The sequence below is a fragment of the Chelonia mydas genome, chromosome 3 (genome assembly GCF_015237465.2).
Source record: "Chelonia mydas isolate rCheMyd1 chromosome 3, rCheMyd1.pri.v2, whole genome shotgun sequence".
Taxonomy (NCBI): Eukaryota; Metazoa; Chordata; order Testudines; family Cheloniidae; genus Chelonia; species Chelonia mydas.
Genome location: NC_057851.1, coordinates 17,125,678 through 17,145,428, shown reverse-complemented (window position 1 = coordinate 17,145,428; position 19,751 = coordinate 17,125,678). Strand labels below are relative to the sequence as shown.

The following is a 19,751-nucleotide window of genomic DNA, read 5'->3' as shown; positions in this document are numbered from 1 at the left end:
TAAAGGAGGATACTGATATAATAGCATCACAGAAACCTGGTGGAGTGAGGACAATCAATGGAACACAATCATTTCAGGGTACAAAATATATCGGAAGGATAAAACAGGTTGTGCAGGGGAAAGGGGGGCACTATATGTGAAAGAAAATGTAGACCAAATGAAATAAAAATCTTAAATGAATCCACATGTTCCATAGAATCTCTATGGATAGTGTGGCAGAGCTCCGACCTTGTCCCCGTGGGTTCTGTGCTTCCAGGCGGTTTATGCTAGCTTCAGAGGCTCACTGCAACCCTCCATGTAACCCTTCTCTCTCTAGGGCCAGGGATACAGTCTACTGAACCCTTTTCATCATAAGCTAGCAAGGAGGTTGGTGAGATAACTCCCACAGTCTCTGTTGCTCCTATGGCCTCATACCAAAACAGTTTAGCCTCCTGTCCTGATAGGGACCTGTTTTCCCCTCCCAGGAGGTGTTTCTGTAGTGGTGGGTTGGGGGGAACCCGGGCCCACCCTCTATTCCGGGTTCCGGCCCAGGGACCCTAATGGTAGCAGCTGTTGGCAGCCAACCTTTCACTGCCAGAGTTGCCACATTTCCCTGGGCCACTTCCCCACAGCTCTCCTGCTTCTCCCTTCTTCACCCTTACCTTAGGGCTCCCTTACCAATGACTTGAGGGTGTCTTCATTAACCAGCCCTTCAGCCGCACTTCCTCTCCTCTGGCTCCCTGGCTCTCCTCTGCCTGACTGGGAGTGAGCCCTTTTATAGAATCAGAAGGGCCTTAATTAGAGTCGGGTGGTCACATTAGCTTAATGGCCTCACCTGACTCTTTGCAGGTTAATTGGAGTCAGGTGTTCTCATTAGCCTGGATCAGCTCCTGCTCTGGTCAGTCAGGGAACAGAAAACTGTTAATCCAGTGGCCAGTATATCTGCCTTCTGCTACTCTGCTGTACCCAACTGGCCTGGGTCTATCACATATCCCTCCCCCCTGCTCAACACCAAGGGGTTGGGCAGCTTGGGACACCAGAAAGTGTGCATGTGATAAGACATCGGTGTTGCCATGGCAACTCCCTGCTCTGTGCTGTATGTGGAACTGGAAAGGTTGGAGGGATAAGAACTACCTGGTTACCCTTGTGTTCTTTTCCTTGTTCCATTGCATCCACTGAAGAGGGACATGATCGGTCACAAGGATAAATCTGCGCCCCAGCAGGTAATAACGCAATGTTTCCACAGCCCATTTTACGGCGAGGCACTCTCTCTACCACTGTATTTTTGTTCCCTCGGAAGGAGTTTCCTACTGAGGTAGAGAATTGGGTGTTCCTCTTCCCCAACCATCTGCAACAGGACGGCCCCTAACTCCACCTTGGATGCATCTGTCTGAAGGATGAATGCCTTGGTGAAATCCGTGGCTATCAATATGGGGTTACTGCAGAGGGAAGTCCGTAGGTCTGTGAATGCCCTCTCTGCTGCACTGGACCATCTAACTGGATCAGGACCACGGGCCTTCACTAAGTCCGTTAGGGGATTTGCCCTTCTGGCAAAATGGGGGATGAAACGCCGGTAATACCCCACCACCCCTAGGAACGGTCGGACCTGCTTCTTACGACTCAGCCATGGCAAGTTTTGGATGGCCTCTAACTTATTCAGTTGGGGTTTTACCAGACCTTTTCCTACCAAGTAGCCAAGACATTTGGCCTCCGTGAACCCTACGGTGCACTTAACAGGGTTCGCTGTAAGGCCAGCTCGCCTGAAGGTATCAAGGACCGCCCCCACTTTTTCCACGTGGGTCTCCCAGTCTGGGGTATGAATCACCACGTCATCCAAGTAGGCCGCAGCATAACTGGCATGGGGGCGTAATAACTTGTCCATGAGGCACTGAAAGGTAGCTGGGGACCCATGTAGTTCAAAAGGGAGAACTGTATATTGGAAGAGACCCTCTGGTGTGGAAAACGCCGTCTTTTCCTTTACATTTTTGGCTAGGGGAATCTGCCAGTACCCCTTTGTCAAGTCTAGGGTTGTCAAGTACCGGGCATTCCCCAGACAGTCCACTAGTTCATCTATGCGGGGTATAGGGTAGGCATCAAACTGGGATATCTCGTTTAGTTGATGGAAGTCATTGCAGAACCTCGTGATGCCGTCAGGTTTGGGCACCAACACTACTGGGCTGGACCACTGACTGTGGGATTCTTTGATGATCCCCCAACTCCAGCATTTTCCTGACTTCCGCTTTTATTTCCTCCCTTTTGGCTGCTGGCACCCAGTAGGGCCTCACAGTTACTCTGGCCCCAGGGTTCGTGATGATATGGTGATATGTCCCGGTTGTGCGACCCGGCTTTGTCGAGAATACATCTTGATACTGGACAATCATCTCAGTTACCTGTTTCTTCTGGGCTGTTGTTAGATCAGGAGACACCTCACCTGTTCAGGATTTTTGTTCCCTGGGTGCAGCTATTCTCGAACCACGGTGCATGCCTCTCACGCATACCAGGGTTTCAGAAAGTTGACATGGTATATCTGCTCTAGTTTTCGATGTCCCGGTTGTCACATCTTGTAATTTACTTCCCCTGCGGGTTCGACTATTTCATAGGGCCCTTGCCACTGGGCCAACAGCTTACTTTCAGCCGTGGGTACCAGCTCCATTACTCGGTCACCGGGTTGAAACTGACGAACCTTGGCTTGATAGTTGTAGAAGCTTCTCTGGGCCTCTTGGGCGTTCTCTAGGTGCTCCCTCACTATGGGAGTGACCCGGGCTATCCAGTCTCTCATCCATGCTACATGATGTATTACATTCTTCCCCTCATTGGGTTCCTCCTCCCAAATTTCCTTGGTGATGTCCAGGATGCCTCGGGGGTTGCGTCTACACAACAGCTCAAAGGGGGAGAATCCGGTGGAAGCTTGGGGGACCTCATGGATGGCAAACATGAGGTACAGTAGTAGGTTGTCCCAATCTTTCCCATCCTTGCTTACCATCTTTATTATCATGGCCTTGAGGGTCTGGTTAAATCTTTCTACAAGACCATTGGTTTGTGGATGGTAAACTGAGGTCCACAGGGTCTGGACATGGAGCAGGGAACACAGGTCCTTCATCAACTTGGACATGAATGGTGTTCCTGGTCTGTGAGGATTTCTTTTGGTAGACCTACCAAGGCAAAGATTGCCACTAATTCTTTGGCAATGCTCTTGGAAGCTGTGTTTCGTAAGATGACAGCTTCTGTGTACCTGGTTGCATAGTCTAGGATAACAAGGACATACTGGTGGCCTCGGGTAGTTTTCTCTAGCAGCCCCACAAGATCCATGGCAATCCGTTCAAACGAAACTTCAATGATCGGCAGGAGTACCAGAGAAGCTCTTAGATTTGGATGAGGGCTGTGCAGTTGACATTTGGGGCAAGAGGCACAGTACCACCGGACGTCTTTATGTACCCCCAGCCAGAAGAACTTGCGCAAGATTCGCGCCTGGGTTTTCTCCACTCCCAGGTGCCCTCCAAAAAGATGACTGTGAGCGAGGCTTAATATTGCCTTCTGGTGTTTCCAGGGTACTAGGAGCTGGTGCACCTCTTACTCCTGCATTTGCACGACCCAGTAGAGAAGATTCCTCTTGATCACAAAATAAGGCCCTGGCCCCTCAGGCCTTTCCTTCTATAGGTACCCCATCTACCTCAGCCACCTCCTTCCTGGCGTTCTCGTACCTTGGGTCTTCCACCTGGTCCTATCCAAAAGTCTCTCTCCTGGGGCTTATCAGCCCGAACTCTGAGGGATCTGTCTCTGCCCTCTCGGCTGGCTCTGTAAGGTTGGAGTTGGAAGCCGTCTCTGACCCCTCCTTTGTCTTGGGGGGTTGTCCGTGTACGTCTGCCTACACAGGCAGCCCTCTGTCCTTGTATCAGGCTTCAGTACCCAAGGCCTTAGCCACCCTTCTTTCTCTCTTGGTCTTTTCTGCCTTTCCCCGGGACAGGGAATAGCTCCTGGGACATTTCCGCGAAAAATAGGAGGTGACATTCTGCCATGGAAGCCTCCTGAAGTTCGGGGAGCTCCTTTCCCTCCAATTCCTCCAGTGGGAGCAAGTTTCCAAACCCAGGGAAATCTCTACCTATGAGCACGGGGTATGGGAGGTTTGGAACTACCCCTGCTTTCACCCCGGTGACATTTCCCTGAATTTCAATTTTCACTGGTATGATGGGGTAGTAACTAAAAGTCCCATGGACACAGGTTACCCCCGTATGCTTAGCCTGCATTAACTGGCTGCGCTTCACTAATTTACCCAAAATTAGGGTGATAGCACTCCCCGAGTCTACGAGTGCCATGGTTTCTACCCCATTCAACTTTACCCGCCTTGTATATTTATGTGGGGTGACTGCAACCCCTACAATATTGAGTAGACTGCAGGGGTCTGCCCCATCCCCCACTGTGCCCCAACTCCCTGCACCCGTAACACTTATAATTATTTCTAGATACTCCCCTATCACATGGGTTAAGGGGTTTAGTCCCAGTGTCCCCCCCACTCAGGCCTTTTCCTTCCTTCTGGGTTCCCGGCTGGTTTTTGGTCCCCCTCTTCTTCCACCGAGGACTCCCTGGGGATTTGGCCACCCGACCCTCCAGGGTCCGAGTCGAGTGTTTGTTTTGTGAGGGGCCTTCCTTGGAGAGTTGGGTCAATTCCCCTGGCTGTCATCCGTCTTTCCACCAATGTGATCATTTCGTTGTAGACAGACGGCAATCCCCGCATGTAATGGTCCATTACCAAAGTCTCCAAAATCTCCTTCGGGCTGCATGCCTCCGGCCATAGCCATTTCCGAGCGAGGTGTATGAGGTTGAATAGTTGGGACCTCGGAGGTTTATTTTCCCTGTACTTCCACTCCTGGAACCTCTGGGCCTGTACCGCTGCCGTTACCCCTGATCGTGCTAGGATATCTTCCCTCAGCCGGGAATAGTCAGCGGCGTCCTCGGTGGGCAGATCAAAGTAGGCCTTCTGGGCCTCTCCGCACAAAAAAGGGGCGAGAATGCTGGCCCACTGCTCCTGGGGCCACGCCGCATGCTGAGCGGACCTTTCAAATGAGAGGAGATATGCCTCTATGTAATGCTCTGCTGTCATTTTTGGCAGACAACCGGTGGCCCTCAGGGTTCAGACCCCTGGGCCTGGGTGGTGAGGCTCGTCAGCTGATCCATTACCTCGCGCAGGAGGGCTCGATCTTGGGTTGCCTGGCTCATTAATAATTGGTTGGTTTCCTGCTGTAGCCTCATGGACTCCTGTTGCACCATCGTCTGAGCCCAGGTTGCCTCCTGCTGGGCCACTGTGGCTTGCACCAGTACTCTCACCACCTCCTCCATTGTGGTACAAACAAAAACCCCAAACCAAAAATCCTAGTGCCTGTTTTTTTTAATTAAAAAAAACGCTTTGTTCCGCCACACTGTGAGCAATCACAGTCCCACTCCTACCACCAGTTGTGGCAGACCTCCGACCTTGTCCCCACGGTTCCCGTGCTTCCAGGCGGTTTATGCTAGCTTCAGAGGCTCACTGCAACCCTCCATGTAACCCTTCTCTCTCTAGGGCCAGGGATACAGTCTACTGAACCCTTTTCATCATAAGCTAGCAAGGAGGTTGGTGAGATAACTCCCACAGTCTCTGTTGCTCCTATGGCCTCATACCAAAACAGTTTAGCCTCCTGTCCTGACAGGGACCTGTTTTCCCCTCCCAGGAGGTGTTTCTGTAGTGGTGGGTTGGGGGGAACCCGGGCCCACCCTCTATTCCGGGTTCCGGCCCAGGGACCCTAATGGTAGCAGCTGTTGGCAGCCAACCTTTCACTGCCAGAGTTGCCACATTTCCCTGGGCCACTTCCCCACAGCTCTCCTGCTTCTCCCTTCTTCACCCTTACCTTAGGGCTCCCTTACCAATGACTTGAGGGTGTCTTCATTAACCAGCCCTTCAGCCGCACTTCCTCTCCTCTGGCTCCCTGGCTCTCCTCTGCCTGACTGGGAGTGAGCCCTTTTATAGAATCAGAAGGGCCTTAATTAGAGTCGGGTGGTCACATTAGCTTAATGGCCTCACCTGACTCTTTGCAGGTTAATTGGAGTCAGGTGTTCTCATTAGCCTGGATCAGCTCCTGCTCTGGTCAGTCAGGGAACAGAAAACTGTTAATCCAGTGGCCAGTATATTTGCCTTCTGCTACTCTGCTGTACCCAACTGGCCTGAGTCTATCACAACAGTAATTCCATGCTCAAATAAGAATATAACAGTAGGGATCTATTATCGACCACCTGACCAGGACAGTGATAGTGATGACAATGAAATGCTAAGGGAGACTAGAGAAGCTATCAAAATAAAGAACTCAATAATAGTGGGGGATTTCAATTATCCCCATATTGACCGGGCACATGTCACCTGAGGACGAAATGCAGAGACAAAATTTCTCAATACTTTAAATGACTGCTTTTTGGAGCAGCTGGTACAGGAACCCACAAGACAACTCTCGATCTAGTCCTGCGTGGAGTGCAGGATCTGGCCCGAGAGGTAACTATAACAGGACCGCTTGGAAATAGTGACCATAACACAACATTTCACATTTCTGTGGTGGGAAGAACACCTCAACAGCCCAACGTTGTGGCATTTAATTTCAGAAAGGGGAACTATGCAAAAATGAGGAGGTTATTTAAACAGAAATTAAAAGGTACAGCGACTAGAGTGAAATCCTTGCAAGCTCCATGTACTTTTTTCAAAGACACCATAATAGACATTCAACTTAAATGTATATCCCAAATTAAAAAACATAGTAAAAGAACTAAAAGAGAGCCACTGTGGCTTAACAACCATGTAAAAGAAGCAGTGAGATAAAAAGGCATCTTCTAAAAAGTGGAAGTCAGATCCTAGTGAGGTAAATAAAAAGGCGCATAAACACTGCCAAATTAAATGTAAAAATGTCATAAGAAAAGCCAAAAAGGAGTTTGAAGAACAGCTAGCCAAAAAGTCAAAAGGTAATAACAAAATGTTTTTTTAAGTACATCAGAAGCAGGAAGCCTGCTAAACAACCAGTGGGGCCCCTGGACGATCGGGATACAAAAGGAGCACTTAAAAATGATAAAGTCATCGCAGAGAAACTAAATGAATTCTTTGCTTCAGTTTTCACGGCTGAGGATGTTAGGGAGATTCCCAAACCTGAGCGTCTTTTGTAGGTGACAAATCTGAGGAATTGTCACAGATTGAAGTGTCACTAGAGGTGGTTTTGGAATTAATTGAGAAACTTAACAGTAACAAGTCACTGGGACTAGATGGCATTCACTCAAGAGTTCTGAAAGAACTCAAATGTGAAATTGCGCAACTATTAACTATGGTTTGTAACCTGTCCTTTAAATCAGGTTCTGTACCCAATGACTGGAAGATAGCTAATGTAACGCCAATATTTAAGGAGGGCTCTAGAGGTGACCCTGGCAATTGCAGACCCCCGGCAAGTCTAACATCAGTACCGGGCAAATTAGTTGAAACAACAGTAAAGAATAAAATTGTCAGACACACAGAAGAACGTAAATTGTTGCGCAAAAGTCAACATGGCTTCTGTAAAGGGAGATCATGTCTTATTAATCTATTAGAGCTCTTTGAGGGGGGTCAAACATGTGGACAAGGGGGATCCAGTGGACATAGTGTACTTAGATTTCCAGAAAGCCTTTGACAAGATCCCTCACCAAAGGCTCTTTTGTAAATTAAGCTGTCATGGGATAAGAGGCACGATCCTTTCATGGATTGAGAAGAAGTGGTTAAAGACAGGGAACAAAGGGCAGGAATAAATGGTAAATTTTCAGAATGGAGAGGGGTAACTAGTGGTGTTCCCCAAGGGTCAGTCCTAGGACATATCCTATTCAACTTATTCATAAATGATCTGGAGAAAGGGGTAAACACTGAGGTGGCAAAGTTTATAGCTGATACTAAACTGCTCAAGATAGTTAAGACCAAAGCAGACTGTGAAGAACTTCAAAAAGATCTCACACAACTAAGTGATTGAGGAACAAACTGGCAAATGAAACTTAATGGGGATAAATGTAAAGTAATGCACATTGAGAAAAATAACCCTAACTATACATACAATACGATGGGGGCTAATTTAGCTACAATCAGGAGAAAGATCTTGGAGTCATCGTGGATAGTTCTCTGAAGACGTCCACGCAGTGTGTAGCGGCAGTCAAAAAAGCAGATGGGATGTTAGGAATCATTTAAAAAGAGATAGAGAATAAGACGGAGAATATCTTATTGCCCTTATATAAATCCATGGTACGCCCACATCTTGAATACTACATACAGATGTGGTCCCCTCATCTCAAAAAAAGATATACTGGCTTTAGAAAAGGTTCAGAAAAGGGAAACTAAAATGATTAGGGGTTTGGAACGGGTCCCATATGAGGAGAGATTAAAGAGGCTAGGACTTTTCAGCTTGGAAAAGAGGAGACTAAGGGGGGATATGACAGAGGTATATAAAATCATGAGTCATGTGGAGAAAGTGAATAAGGAAAAGTTATTTACTTGTTATCATAATATAAGAACTAGGGCCACCAATGAAATAATGGGCAGCAGGTTTAAAACAAATAAAAGGAAGTTTTTCTTCACACAGCACAAAGTCAACCTGTGGAACTCCTTGCCTGAGGAGGTTGTGAAGGCTAGGACTATAACAGGGTTTAAAAGAGAACTGGATCAATTCATGGAGGTTAAGTCCATTAATGGCTATTAGCCAGGATGGGTAAGGAATGGTGTCCCTAGCCTCTGTTTGTCAGAGGGTGGAGATGGATGGCAGGAGAGAGATCACTTGATCATTACTTGTTAGGTTCACTCCCTCTGGGGCACCTGGCATTGGCCATTGTCAGTAGACAGGATACTGGGCTGGATGGACCTTTGGTCTGACCCAGTATGGCCATTCTTATGTTCATTGTTTTTGCCTTTAATGCTCTTCTATGAGTCATGAAGACAGCCTCCACAATTTGGTTTTCTGCTTGTGTTTCATATTAGAAATACAGGGTGGAATTTTCAAAAGCCCTCAGAATTGGCCTAATACTGGAGCTATGCCAGTGCTGATCACTTTTGAAAATCCCCACTGAAAGCCCACATTTCTCTCTTCTTGCTCAAGTACTAGGGAAAACTTTGGAGGAATTGGAATGTGACTTTACATCAGACAAACCTGAGTTTCAGTGCCACTAGCCCTGAACTTCTGAGAGAAGGAATATCAACAACCAATAACATCCCTACATCCTCCTTCCGGACCTGGGAAAGCTGCATCTTTCATCCTTCTGTGATACCATATTCCCATTTTTAACAAGAATGGCAAATCCTCCAAGAATAGAAAGTTTTAAGATCAGACTTGATGTTTCTAATGTAAAACAAAAGCAAAATATTTTTAAAAGCTCTGAAGTGATGAAGAAGGGCATAATTTTTTGTTTTGCTTTGCAGCCAGATTAAGTAAAAAAGGTACTTCCTGATTTTCCACTAGCACCTCTTACTGTCTGAAGTCTTTCCCCCCCGTCACAGCCTTACCTGGAAAATATTAAGAAGTTACAAGTCGAAGTCTCTTAATTATAGGAAGCATCATATTTTTCTACAGTATTATATTTGTTTAAACTAAGTACCTATATCTGAAACCTGCATTTGTGCAAGAGATTGGATTCCACTGTTTTACCTGAATCTCTCCCCACTCTATCATCCTCTCTAGCTGAATGAGTAAAGGATTGGTCATACTAAAAAGTGTCTGAAGCATACTCTCAAAGATACAATTCTGAAATCAATTTTTACCATAGTATATGCCCTGAATATGCTAGCCAGACACCAGGTCAAATCATTCTGTTGCGATTTCTACCCACAATCACCATGCCAACTATGCTACCTGTGGTCCTGGACAGGTCTGGAAGCTCCCTCTTACATTGTTTTTTTAATATATCCTGACTGATAACACCTAGATACAATGCAATACAATTTCATCACTATTCCTCTACATTTTCATCTAAATTTAAAACTCTAGCAAACACTTCCCCCGTACTGTAACTTATATAAAAGTTTCCTTTTATCCAAAGACAATTTTGGCTGCATGAAACACATTGCAATGAAAAATATTATACAGAAAAAAAAATATATCAAAAGTATCTGAACATCATCTAACCTGATCGAAGAGGAGACGAAGTTGCCTTTCAGATTCACCAACCCACTTGCTGAGACAGTCTGCTCCTTTTCTCATAAAGAAAGCCACCTTTTTGTCTCCTTGACTGCATTCATTAGCTAGAGCTCTAGCTACCAAGGTTTTACCTGTTCCAGGAGGACCATAGAACAAACAGCCCCTGAAGATAAATGGATCAATATTATGGTCACAAAATTTATTTTATGTCTCTTGTAAAACTTCAAGATAGGGAGCACAGAGAAGAAAAAAAAGACTAATCTTTTCATCATTACTTGGCACATTTAAGTTGATCTTAGATTTTGTAAGATGCCACAAACTAAAAGAAATGAAAAACTATTAAGCTGAGTCTTGTATTTTGTATTATTAGTTTTTTCTTCCTCATTTAAAATTTTGTGCTACCTCAGAATTTAAATTTGTTTCCGCATACATGTTTCATAACATGAAAAGTGCAAGTTTTGTTTCATGCTTTCAAATTATTACGTATTTGCTTTGTAAAGCACACAGTAATCCGGTGGATATTAAGAATCTAAAGGGTTATTTTATATCAGGTAGATACTTCAAATGTTAAACCTGCAAAAACACCAGAGCTAGTTCACTGATATTTGCTTACATAGAAGTAGATTCTAATGCTAGTTTCTTAAAATTAAAAAAGTCTTTAATCAAATTCCCAATTTACAAAGTTTCCACATATCTTTTTAAGCTCCTCAAATGCCTGTCCATAAGGATTAAAACCAGAATACAAATGTTATTTAAAGATTGCTTCCATGAAAGAAACACTGACATTCAATTTGACTTTAAATAAACCCACCAATTTTCATTACACTAAAAACAAAAGAATGCAGCTGGCTTAATCATATTGGGGGGGAGGTTCTTTAATTTTTGTTTTTACATGAACCTCAAAATTTTTGATAGCCTTCTTATAAAGCATGTATGCTCCTTTCATATCTTCAAGAGATCACTTTTCTTCTTTACAAATAAGTTTTGACTAATGCCAGCATGACAGGAACAATACTGCTAGGGATTCCAGTCTGCTTTGTACAACAACATTGTCAATTAAGTTCTATTCGCAGAAAAACATTTATACTACCTGCTAATTTTTTTATTCTGCAACTTGGTTAAGTCAGAACAGTGTCTTTCACTTAAGACTCTCAGGCAAGAGGCAATTAATCATTCAAAAAATTTTCATGTTCTCCAACTGGTTCCTCCCACTGGTTTCCCCTATCCAGTTGAATCCTTCAATAGCAGGATGTCTGTTTTGGGACTTGGCTAAACCAGTACAAAATTAGTAACAAAAACAGTTTGTGTGACTTGGCTGCCTCAAGTTCATTGAAAACCTGCTGGCAAAATCATCTCTTGCCCGTTGCTTCAACACTTATCTGGCCATCAGTCATATCTCAAACTCTATTCCACTGTGCATTAAATTTACTGTCCTTGTTTCAAGGCCCTGTATCACACACAGCCTTGATTAAATTCTCTGATCTGGTCCCTTCTAGTGTCCCCTCAACCCTGCTCTGTCAATAACACCAGTTCAATAACTCGTCTCCTTTTTCCAGAATTGTCTCCATGCCATCATGCTGCTGATTATGACTGGAAACATGCTTCCAAAATTAATGTCAAAGCTCCAACCTTCACCTCATTGAAAAAAAAAAAAGTTCTCTTCTGCAGCAGCCTGCAAAAAAATATTTCTCTAATTAAACCACAAAGATACACCTGCCTCCTACAAGTAAAAGAGATAATCTATTTCTGTAATCCACATCTTCTTTCCTCTCTAATCCTGGTGTATAGTATAATCCTCACTTGTCTATCCATCTTTTGTCCTTGTGTGCTCTTCAGAGAAAGGACCAGTCTTCTACATGTTATCCTATTAAGTACTTTTGGGGGGTGCAATGAAAAAAAAAAGAACAACCCAGCAACGAAGAATAAAATCACCTACCTTGGTGGCTGAATTTTGAATTTTTCAAAGATTTCTGGATAGAGAAGAGGAAACACTACCATTTCCTTTAATGCATGGATATGGTGGCTCAATCCACCTATGCTATCAAAACGCACCTAAGAAAACACAAAACATGTAAAGCAACAACTTTCCAAAATAGAACTTTTTATTTTTAACATAGCATATATGCAAAAATGTATGTAACTAAAGCAGTAAAGTTTTCCCAAACTTAAAAATTCAAATAAGAATCCACTGACTTTCAGAAATGCAATTATGTTTAGAGATAACCAGCAGAAGAAAAATATATTGTGAATATGACCTGTTTGCTTCTTTATGATGCATTTCACCAGAGAATTACACACAGACCAAAAGCAAGTGCTTTCTAGCCCAAAATTGGTGAATGGACAACACTTTGTGAACAGACAGACTAGTTAACAGCAACACATTGAGAGTTTATTTTGCATGCATTTCAACTCTGATTTTCACAAAGCTGCCAATTAGGATTTCTGATTAATCTTCATTATCTTAAATGCATAATTATAAAAAGGGACAAGTCTTAACAAAATTTACCGATTTGTCAAGAATCATTGGATCTACATCTGCCAAACTTGCACCAACTTTTACTCGTTCTCGCAGGATTCCACTGGCTAAGTCTTCTGCTCTGAAATTCATAGGCAGACATCTGTTCGAGAAAAGCAAGCAATTTAGGTTGATGTTGAATACATCAGCAATAAAACAAGTAAAGATGGCTGTAACTGTCAGAATTAGAAGATTAAGATACTAGTGTAGCTATCCCTCTCAAGCAAAATCAACATTAAGCTAAACAAGTTTGTTCCTGTCTCCTTCAACTTGACCCAACATATTTAAGATTATGATTCTTAAAACTACAAAGCAATTTTCAGTAACAGTGGTGAAATTCACTGGGTTAAGATAACATGAATGAAAAAGAAAGAACAAAAGTAGACACTCTCCGACGGATCACCAAGAATGAAGAAGAGTGAAAAAAAACATACATTCCAGGGCTGTCAAGATAATCAAAATTAAAGAGGACTAGAATGACCAAGATACTGTTCTTTAGTAATGACAGCCTGATGTACAAAGAGGTTCCTAAAATACAATGAAGATAACTTTATGATTCAAGAAGCAGAACCCAACCACAAAAGCTGTACTAAGATATATTTCTTAACCAACAAACACCACCCAACCCAACCAGGTGAAAACATGAAAAAAAGGAGAGCCTTACAATAAAGCAATCACAGCTACTTAAATTTAGAGTGGTAAGGAAAGGGTTCACAGAAAGCAGCCGTCAAGAAAAACATATCTTGAAGAATTAATAAAAGTAATTAATCCCCAATGAGAGGAAATTTGACCTACAAAGATTATTTTAACTTCTGCATGCTTGTTTAACTTCTTTATGAAGTATAAAGAAGCCCTAAAAACCTTATCATCTAAGGAGACATGATGATATGAGGAAGAATATAAACACAGAGGGAACAGATTGGGAGCCAGGAGGTTATTAATATAAGACATAAAGTGCTCTTAAGCGATTGTGCACCCCCCCCCCTTTTTTTTTTTTAAAAGATATTCTGGTTCTTAAAGGTTTTGTTCATTTTTTTTTTTTAATGGTTTCAAGGTTCTTCAGGATGGAAGAGGGAGAGAAAGGAATGGCATGGTGGTGAGCAGAGGATAACGATGATCAGCAGAAGGAAGAGGAGATGGAAACAGAGAGCTTTGCTGACACAGTTTTTGTACTCATATAGTTAAAGCAGCACAACCCTCTAGCATCAGCAGAATTATATCAATATTTAGGTGTTTATCTTGGTATTACTTATAGAGATCCAAGAATTGTGTGGGGATCTGTGCTGAGAAGGAGAGGAAGGGAGGAGACAGGGGAGAGAGGGGGGGGGGGGGATGTAGGAATGAATGAGGGAAAGCTAGATGGGAGAGGAGCGTGGAGGGTGAGCTGGAAGTACAGGGGAGGGAGAGTATTGTATTGGTAGGTGAAGCTGCCAGACTGGGTAAGAACAGATCTGTTGGAAAGGGTGGAGAGTGTCCATCTAAAATGCAAGCAGAAATCTGAAGAATATGACACAAGAAAGGTTTAGTTGGCACCCAGTGTCACGGCTGGAAGAGACCTCCATGGGGATGGGGCTTTAAGACAACTCCCAGAACTCATACTGCTTGTCTACAGCCTACAGAAGTATAAGCAACAAAGAGGGTCTTGGGGCCCCAGACAGCCCCCCAGTCTAGTAACAGGACCTTTTCAGCCCCATCTGATAAAATGAGTAATTTGTTAATTTCTGTGTTAAGTTATCACCATAGTACCAGAATTTACCAATGTACATTGCCAAAGAGCCACAGTAATATGTCAGCAGCCCCCCCATCAGCTCCCACCCCCCACACCGCCTTCCACCCACCAGCAGCCCCACTGATCAGCGCCTTCCCCTCCCTCCCCACACCTCCTGATCAGCTGTTTCATGGCATGCAGGAGACTCTGGCAGGGAGGAGCGAGGGCACGGCAGACTCAGGGGAGGGGGCGGGGCCTGTGGCAGAGCCAGGGGTTGATCAGTGAGCACTTCAGTATTATATTGCATTATTTGTTCAGTAATATATTTGTGTATATATATATATATATATTCTATTTTAATGTTTATTCAGTAACTAAAACAAGCCCCCCTCATTCTTCTGTTGTAAGTTAAATTTATTGAAGCTTCATAGGTAAGAGGTAACTTTTCTAAATAGTTTTCTAAATCAAACTATCACTTTTCACACTAACTAGACTATTACACCATAATTCTGCTTTTTCCTGCCAGGCCCATATAAACTGGCCCTCCCAAAGACTCAGCAAGTTGTGATACCTGTTCCTTGCTCTGGCCATGCTCTTAGACTTTCTCCTTTCAAAGCGTTCTTCATCTGAAGAGGTTGTATCACTGCTATGAATGGCATGTTTCTTTCTCCTATTTAAAGAACAAATAAACATGCAGCTAATAATGCATTTCACTTTTTTTTTTTAAAAAAAAATGTTAAAATAAAAAGGATGTATGTAACAACACCATTCAAGTCTAGCAGACATTTTAGCAACTTCTTGTTCCGTAAATAGTTGGCATATCAAAACAGTCTGAGAGTGAAATTTCTGTCTTCTTATATTGTTCCACAGATGTCTGATTCCAACTTGAACATTTCTGAGAGGGAAGAAAGCCCTAGGGACATGTGGCTCATTCCACATCACCAAAATGGAAAAAAGTGAGCGATAATATCAAACATTTTCAGAGTTTAAGGTTTCTAATGGACCTGTCATCTGATAAAACCTCCGAGCTACATAGCTCATCTCTCTCTGAAGCTAATAGAACACGAACGTCAAGAGTATAGTATCTTATCTATTTAAATTCCTTCTTTTTAAATTGCAGAGTTATTGTCAGTCTTATAGACCGTTTCTTTTTCTAAACGCTTTTCATACTGAACAGTAAAGTATTTTTAGAAATTGTTTATATTGTACTTGCAATTCCAAAGTACAGAAAAATAAAATGGGCAATACAGGTTATCGTTCAAAATCCACACAGGTAACTTCTCTTCATTTGAGTACAGTAAGCTAGAGAAAACTCTTTGAAAAGACTGGGAGCTGTATTAGACCCTAGACAGAAACATATAAAAACAGACAAATGCAGTTTGAATTTAAGCTGCTAAAAAAAGCTGTTTCATTTATATTTGTATGAAGTAACAGGAGCATCTGGCTGCCGGACAGAGTAGCCAGAGACGTAATTGCCAAGGATCTTTCAGTGGATATAGAGTTCCATCACCTATATGAATGTGGTAACTGCATTTTTTTCAGCTATTCTAGCTGAGACACAAATAAAGCCAGCCAAATTCAACAATCTGACCACCAAGAGAAATCAGACAGGAAAGTATGTCACTATGGCCAGTTTTTATGGAAGACTCTACAATAGCATTAAACAGGATAAAATGGAAAGGCAAAGTAGACCAGATAAAGTTGCAGGGAGGCAGTGATCACTGTCTTTGGGATCCCTGCCATAAATTTGGAATCTAAGAGATATTAATACCATCTTAAAGAGGACTATGGCTTAAATACATAATGCCTCCAACCTGTCTTTTTTCTTACAGACACAAGGAAAGTACAGAGAAGAAATGGTTACTTATCCTGGGCAGTAACAGTAGTTCTTCGAGATGTCTCTCTCTATGGGTGCTCCACGCTAGGTGTGCTAGCGCCCCTGTGCCTTTGATTGGAGATTTCTCATAGAAGAGTTTGGTCGGCCGGCACATACATGCTAGTCAGCCTCATGCCCCATGCCGTTGTTACACAGCACTGCACGGGCAAACCAACCTCAGATCCTTCTCTACCGCAAAGCTCCATAGCAGAGAGGAAGGAGGATGGGTAGTAGAGCACCACTAAGAACACATTTTGACAAACCAGTTACTGTACAGGGTGAGTAACCATTTATTTGTGTAGTATCCCTACGGGTGCTCCACTCTAGTGACTACCAAGCAATTCCCTTTAAGGCAGGGGCAGCTTTGGAGTCGAGTCCAGTGCCAAAGAAACTACAGCCTAGCCAAACACAGTAGCAGCAGTGTCACAAGTTATAGCAGTGTTCGGCAAACATATGTGTAGACACCGAAGTAGTAGCCTCACATACCTCAATATGGGAATATTCTTGAGGAATGCCACAGAGATGGAAATGAACCTTGTAGAAGGAGTACATATATTCAAAGGTGTTTGAATATCGCAACATTTGTACCTAGACTTAATGGGAGCCAGATACCCACTTGGAAAGTTTTTTTTATTAGAGATTGCAGACCCTTCTGACTTATCTGCTAGTAAGACAAACTGTCTGTGGGTCTTTCTGAAGGGCTTTGTCCTATCCAAACAGAAGGCAAGGGCTCCCCTGATGTCCAGGATGTGCAGCAGTGCCTCCTGGTTATCTAGATGCGATTTGGGGTGGAAGACTGGAAGGTGAATCGGTTGGTTAATATGAAACTCAGAAGAAACTTTAGGTAAAAATTTGGGATGGAGTTGCAGCGTGATCTTGTCCTTAAAAAAATACTGTAAAAGGGGGCATGTTATCAGGGCCCCTATTTCCCCAACCTGTCATGTCAATGTGATGGATATCAGGAATGCCTTCTTCACTGATGAACAGAGCAGTGAGCAGGTAGCCATCAGCTCAAACAGTAGTCTTCTGAAGCATTTATGGAACAGAATGAGGTCCCAATCAGGAGCTGGACTGGTGGATAGAGATTTCCAAGTCCCCTGAGGAATCTCGCTGATGTTTGGTGGCAAAAATGATGGCGGGGGGGGAAGGAATGAAAAGCTGTGATGGCTACCAGGTAGGTTCTTATGGGGCTCATCAATAGTCCTGACCTTTTCAGAGTCAGGATGTAGTCCAGTATATCTTGCAGCAATGAGGTCACATCAACAGACAAATCTTGTCCATTTTTGAGAGAGTGTATAGCAAGTAGACTGTTACCTGCTCAGAGTAAGTAAAAAGAGTACTACTACAAAGCAGGAAAGCCTCTAATCCTGTGAATCAACCACCAATCATGTTTTGAGAAGAAGCACTGTGATGTTGAGGTGAAGGATCTTCCCGCCTTCCTGGGAGAGGAAATGAGGTGCAGCATGAAGAGTGATTGGTGACCAAACAGCCAGCTGTACAAGGTAAGGAAACCACATTTGTCTGGGCCAAGTCATAACTATTTGGATGACTCTGGCTTTGTCTCTTTTATTTTGAGCATAACTTTGGCTTTTAGAGGAGATGGTGGGAATGCACACAGGCGAGTTGACGACCAATAAAGGTGAAAATCATCCCACAAGGATTGGTGGACCCAGTCCGCCTCTTGAGCAAAACTGGGTACATGTCTTGTTTAACTCTGTGGAGAACAAGTCTATCTGAGGGGTGCCCCATTGATGGAATATGTGGTGTAATATGCTTGGGTTTATTTCCCATTCATGGTCTTGAAAGAATGCTAAGTGCATCCATGGTCACATTCTCAACCCCTGCGAGATATGCAACCAGATCATCATCACAGTGGCCTATGCACCAATTTCAAAGCTTGACATTTTTGGCGCAGAAGGAGGGGGATCTTGCTTCTCCTTGCCAACTGATGTAAAACATGCATGATAAGTTGTCCATTCTGACCTTCATGTATTTGACCCTGATAAGTGGTAAAAACTGGAGACAGGAGCATCTGACCACTCTGAGTTCCAGGAGGTTGATGGGTAGCATAGTCTCTTGCAACGTCCACTCACCCTGAGTCATGTGAGTGTCTAGCTGAACTCCTCACTTTAGCAGAGAGACATCCATCATTATGATGGCCATCCATTGCGGGAGGATGTGCAAATGGGACTCCTGCACACACATTGTGATGGTCTTTCCATCAGTTGAGGGATTGTTTTACAGAGGTAGGTATGGAAAGAAGCATATTTAAATGGCGTCTGGTGAATAAACAGTTCTGAACCACCCCTGAAGGCAGTGCATTCTGAGTTTTGAGTGTTCTATGACAAAGGTGCTGGCTGCCACGTGCCCCAGCAGCTGAAGACTGTTCTTGACTTGAGTTTGGGGGCTGAACTTATTTATGTTGGCTATGCTGGAAAGGGCCACAAAGCAGTGCAGAGGAAGGACGGGTCTTCCTGTTACTGAATCAAGATGTATCTGCACAGGGGTCAAAGTGAATTTTTGAATGTTCAATTGCAGGCCCAATTCAAAGAAGAGATCTATCACCTCGGAAGTTACCCGAGCCACTGGTTCCAGGGAGCGACCTTTCAGCAGCTACTTGTCCAGGTATGGGACTACTAAAATACCTTTCCCATGGAGCTGCACTGCTACTTCTGACATAACTTTTCAAAAGTGCCTCGGGGCAGACGACAGTCAAAAGGAGCGCACTCAGTATTGAAAGTGGTCCTGGCCAACAGTGAAACGTAGGTATGACATTGGCAGACCAGATCATACCAGAGTGTATTCAGTCCAATTCACTTGTGTATTAGTATAGATCAAAATGATTGTTGAAAGTAGAAGACTGCATTTGATGTTTAGACTTCATGAAACTAATGGGACGTTACTTGCACTGTATACCCCTGTAACTAAAATAAGCCATCAAAGAAGCCATGTGGAATGCTAATGAAGGACTTCAACAGAAAAGTGCTATTTCCAAAGAAAGTGGCCATTGTGTGTGATACCCAGAGGTCAAAAGACTCAAAGTGCATTCCCCACTCACCGCCATCAAAGGAAAAGCCCACATGGGCTCAGCTGGTTTTCTGTCAAAAGAAGTATGGATTCAAGGAAAGATGTTTCATCTCTGGACTCTTACAGGGAAATGTATCAGATGCAAAGCAGAGGTCCTCAGAGACAATCTGGGTACCCTGAAAAGACTCTGCAACCATTTGGAATTACAAACTGTGACTCACCCATATTTTATAGATATAAAAAACCTCAATAACTCATTTCCTTTTCTTAACTAATAAATCTTTAGTTAATTTACTATAGAATTGGTTGCCAGTGTTGTCTTTGTTGTAAGATCTGGAGTACCAACTGATCTGGGGTAAGCGACTGGTCTATGGGACTGGGAGCAACCTGATGTGGTAGGATTTTTGGTTTAACTAACCATTAGTTCAGTTTGTCTGAGTGGCAAGATAGACTGGAGAGTCTAAAGGGAAGCAGTCGGGGCAAAAGACCTATCTGGCTTCC

At 43.5% G+C, this 19,751-nt stretch overlaps 1 protein-coding gene across 8 annotated transcripts in view; it reads right to left on the bottom strand.

The window, feature by feature from the left end:
• Nucleotides 1-19,751, bottom strand: part of ATAD2B (ATPase family AAA domain containing 2B) — a 165,226-nt gene that overhangs the window by 98,667 nt on the left and 46,808 nt on the right. For all 8 annotated transcript variants that reach the window (XM_037893978.2, XM_037893980.2, XM_037893986.2 and 5 more), the window contains 4 exons: nucleotides 14,919-15,017; nucleotides 12,631-12,742; nucleotides 12,061-12,176; nucleotides 10,113-10,287 (listed from right to left, as the gene is read on the bottom strand). In XM_037893978.2, coding sequence (XP_037749906.1) covers nucleotides 10,113-10,287; nucleotides 12,061-12,176; nucleotides 12,631-12,742; nucleotides 14,919-15,017 — 502 coding nt within the window. The remainder of the gene's footprint in view (nucleotides 1-10,112; nucleotides 10,288-12,060; nucleotides 12,177-12,630; nucleotides 12,743-14,918; nucleotides 15,018-19,751) is intronic.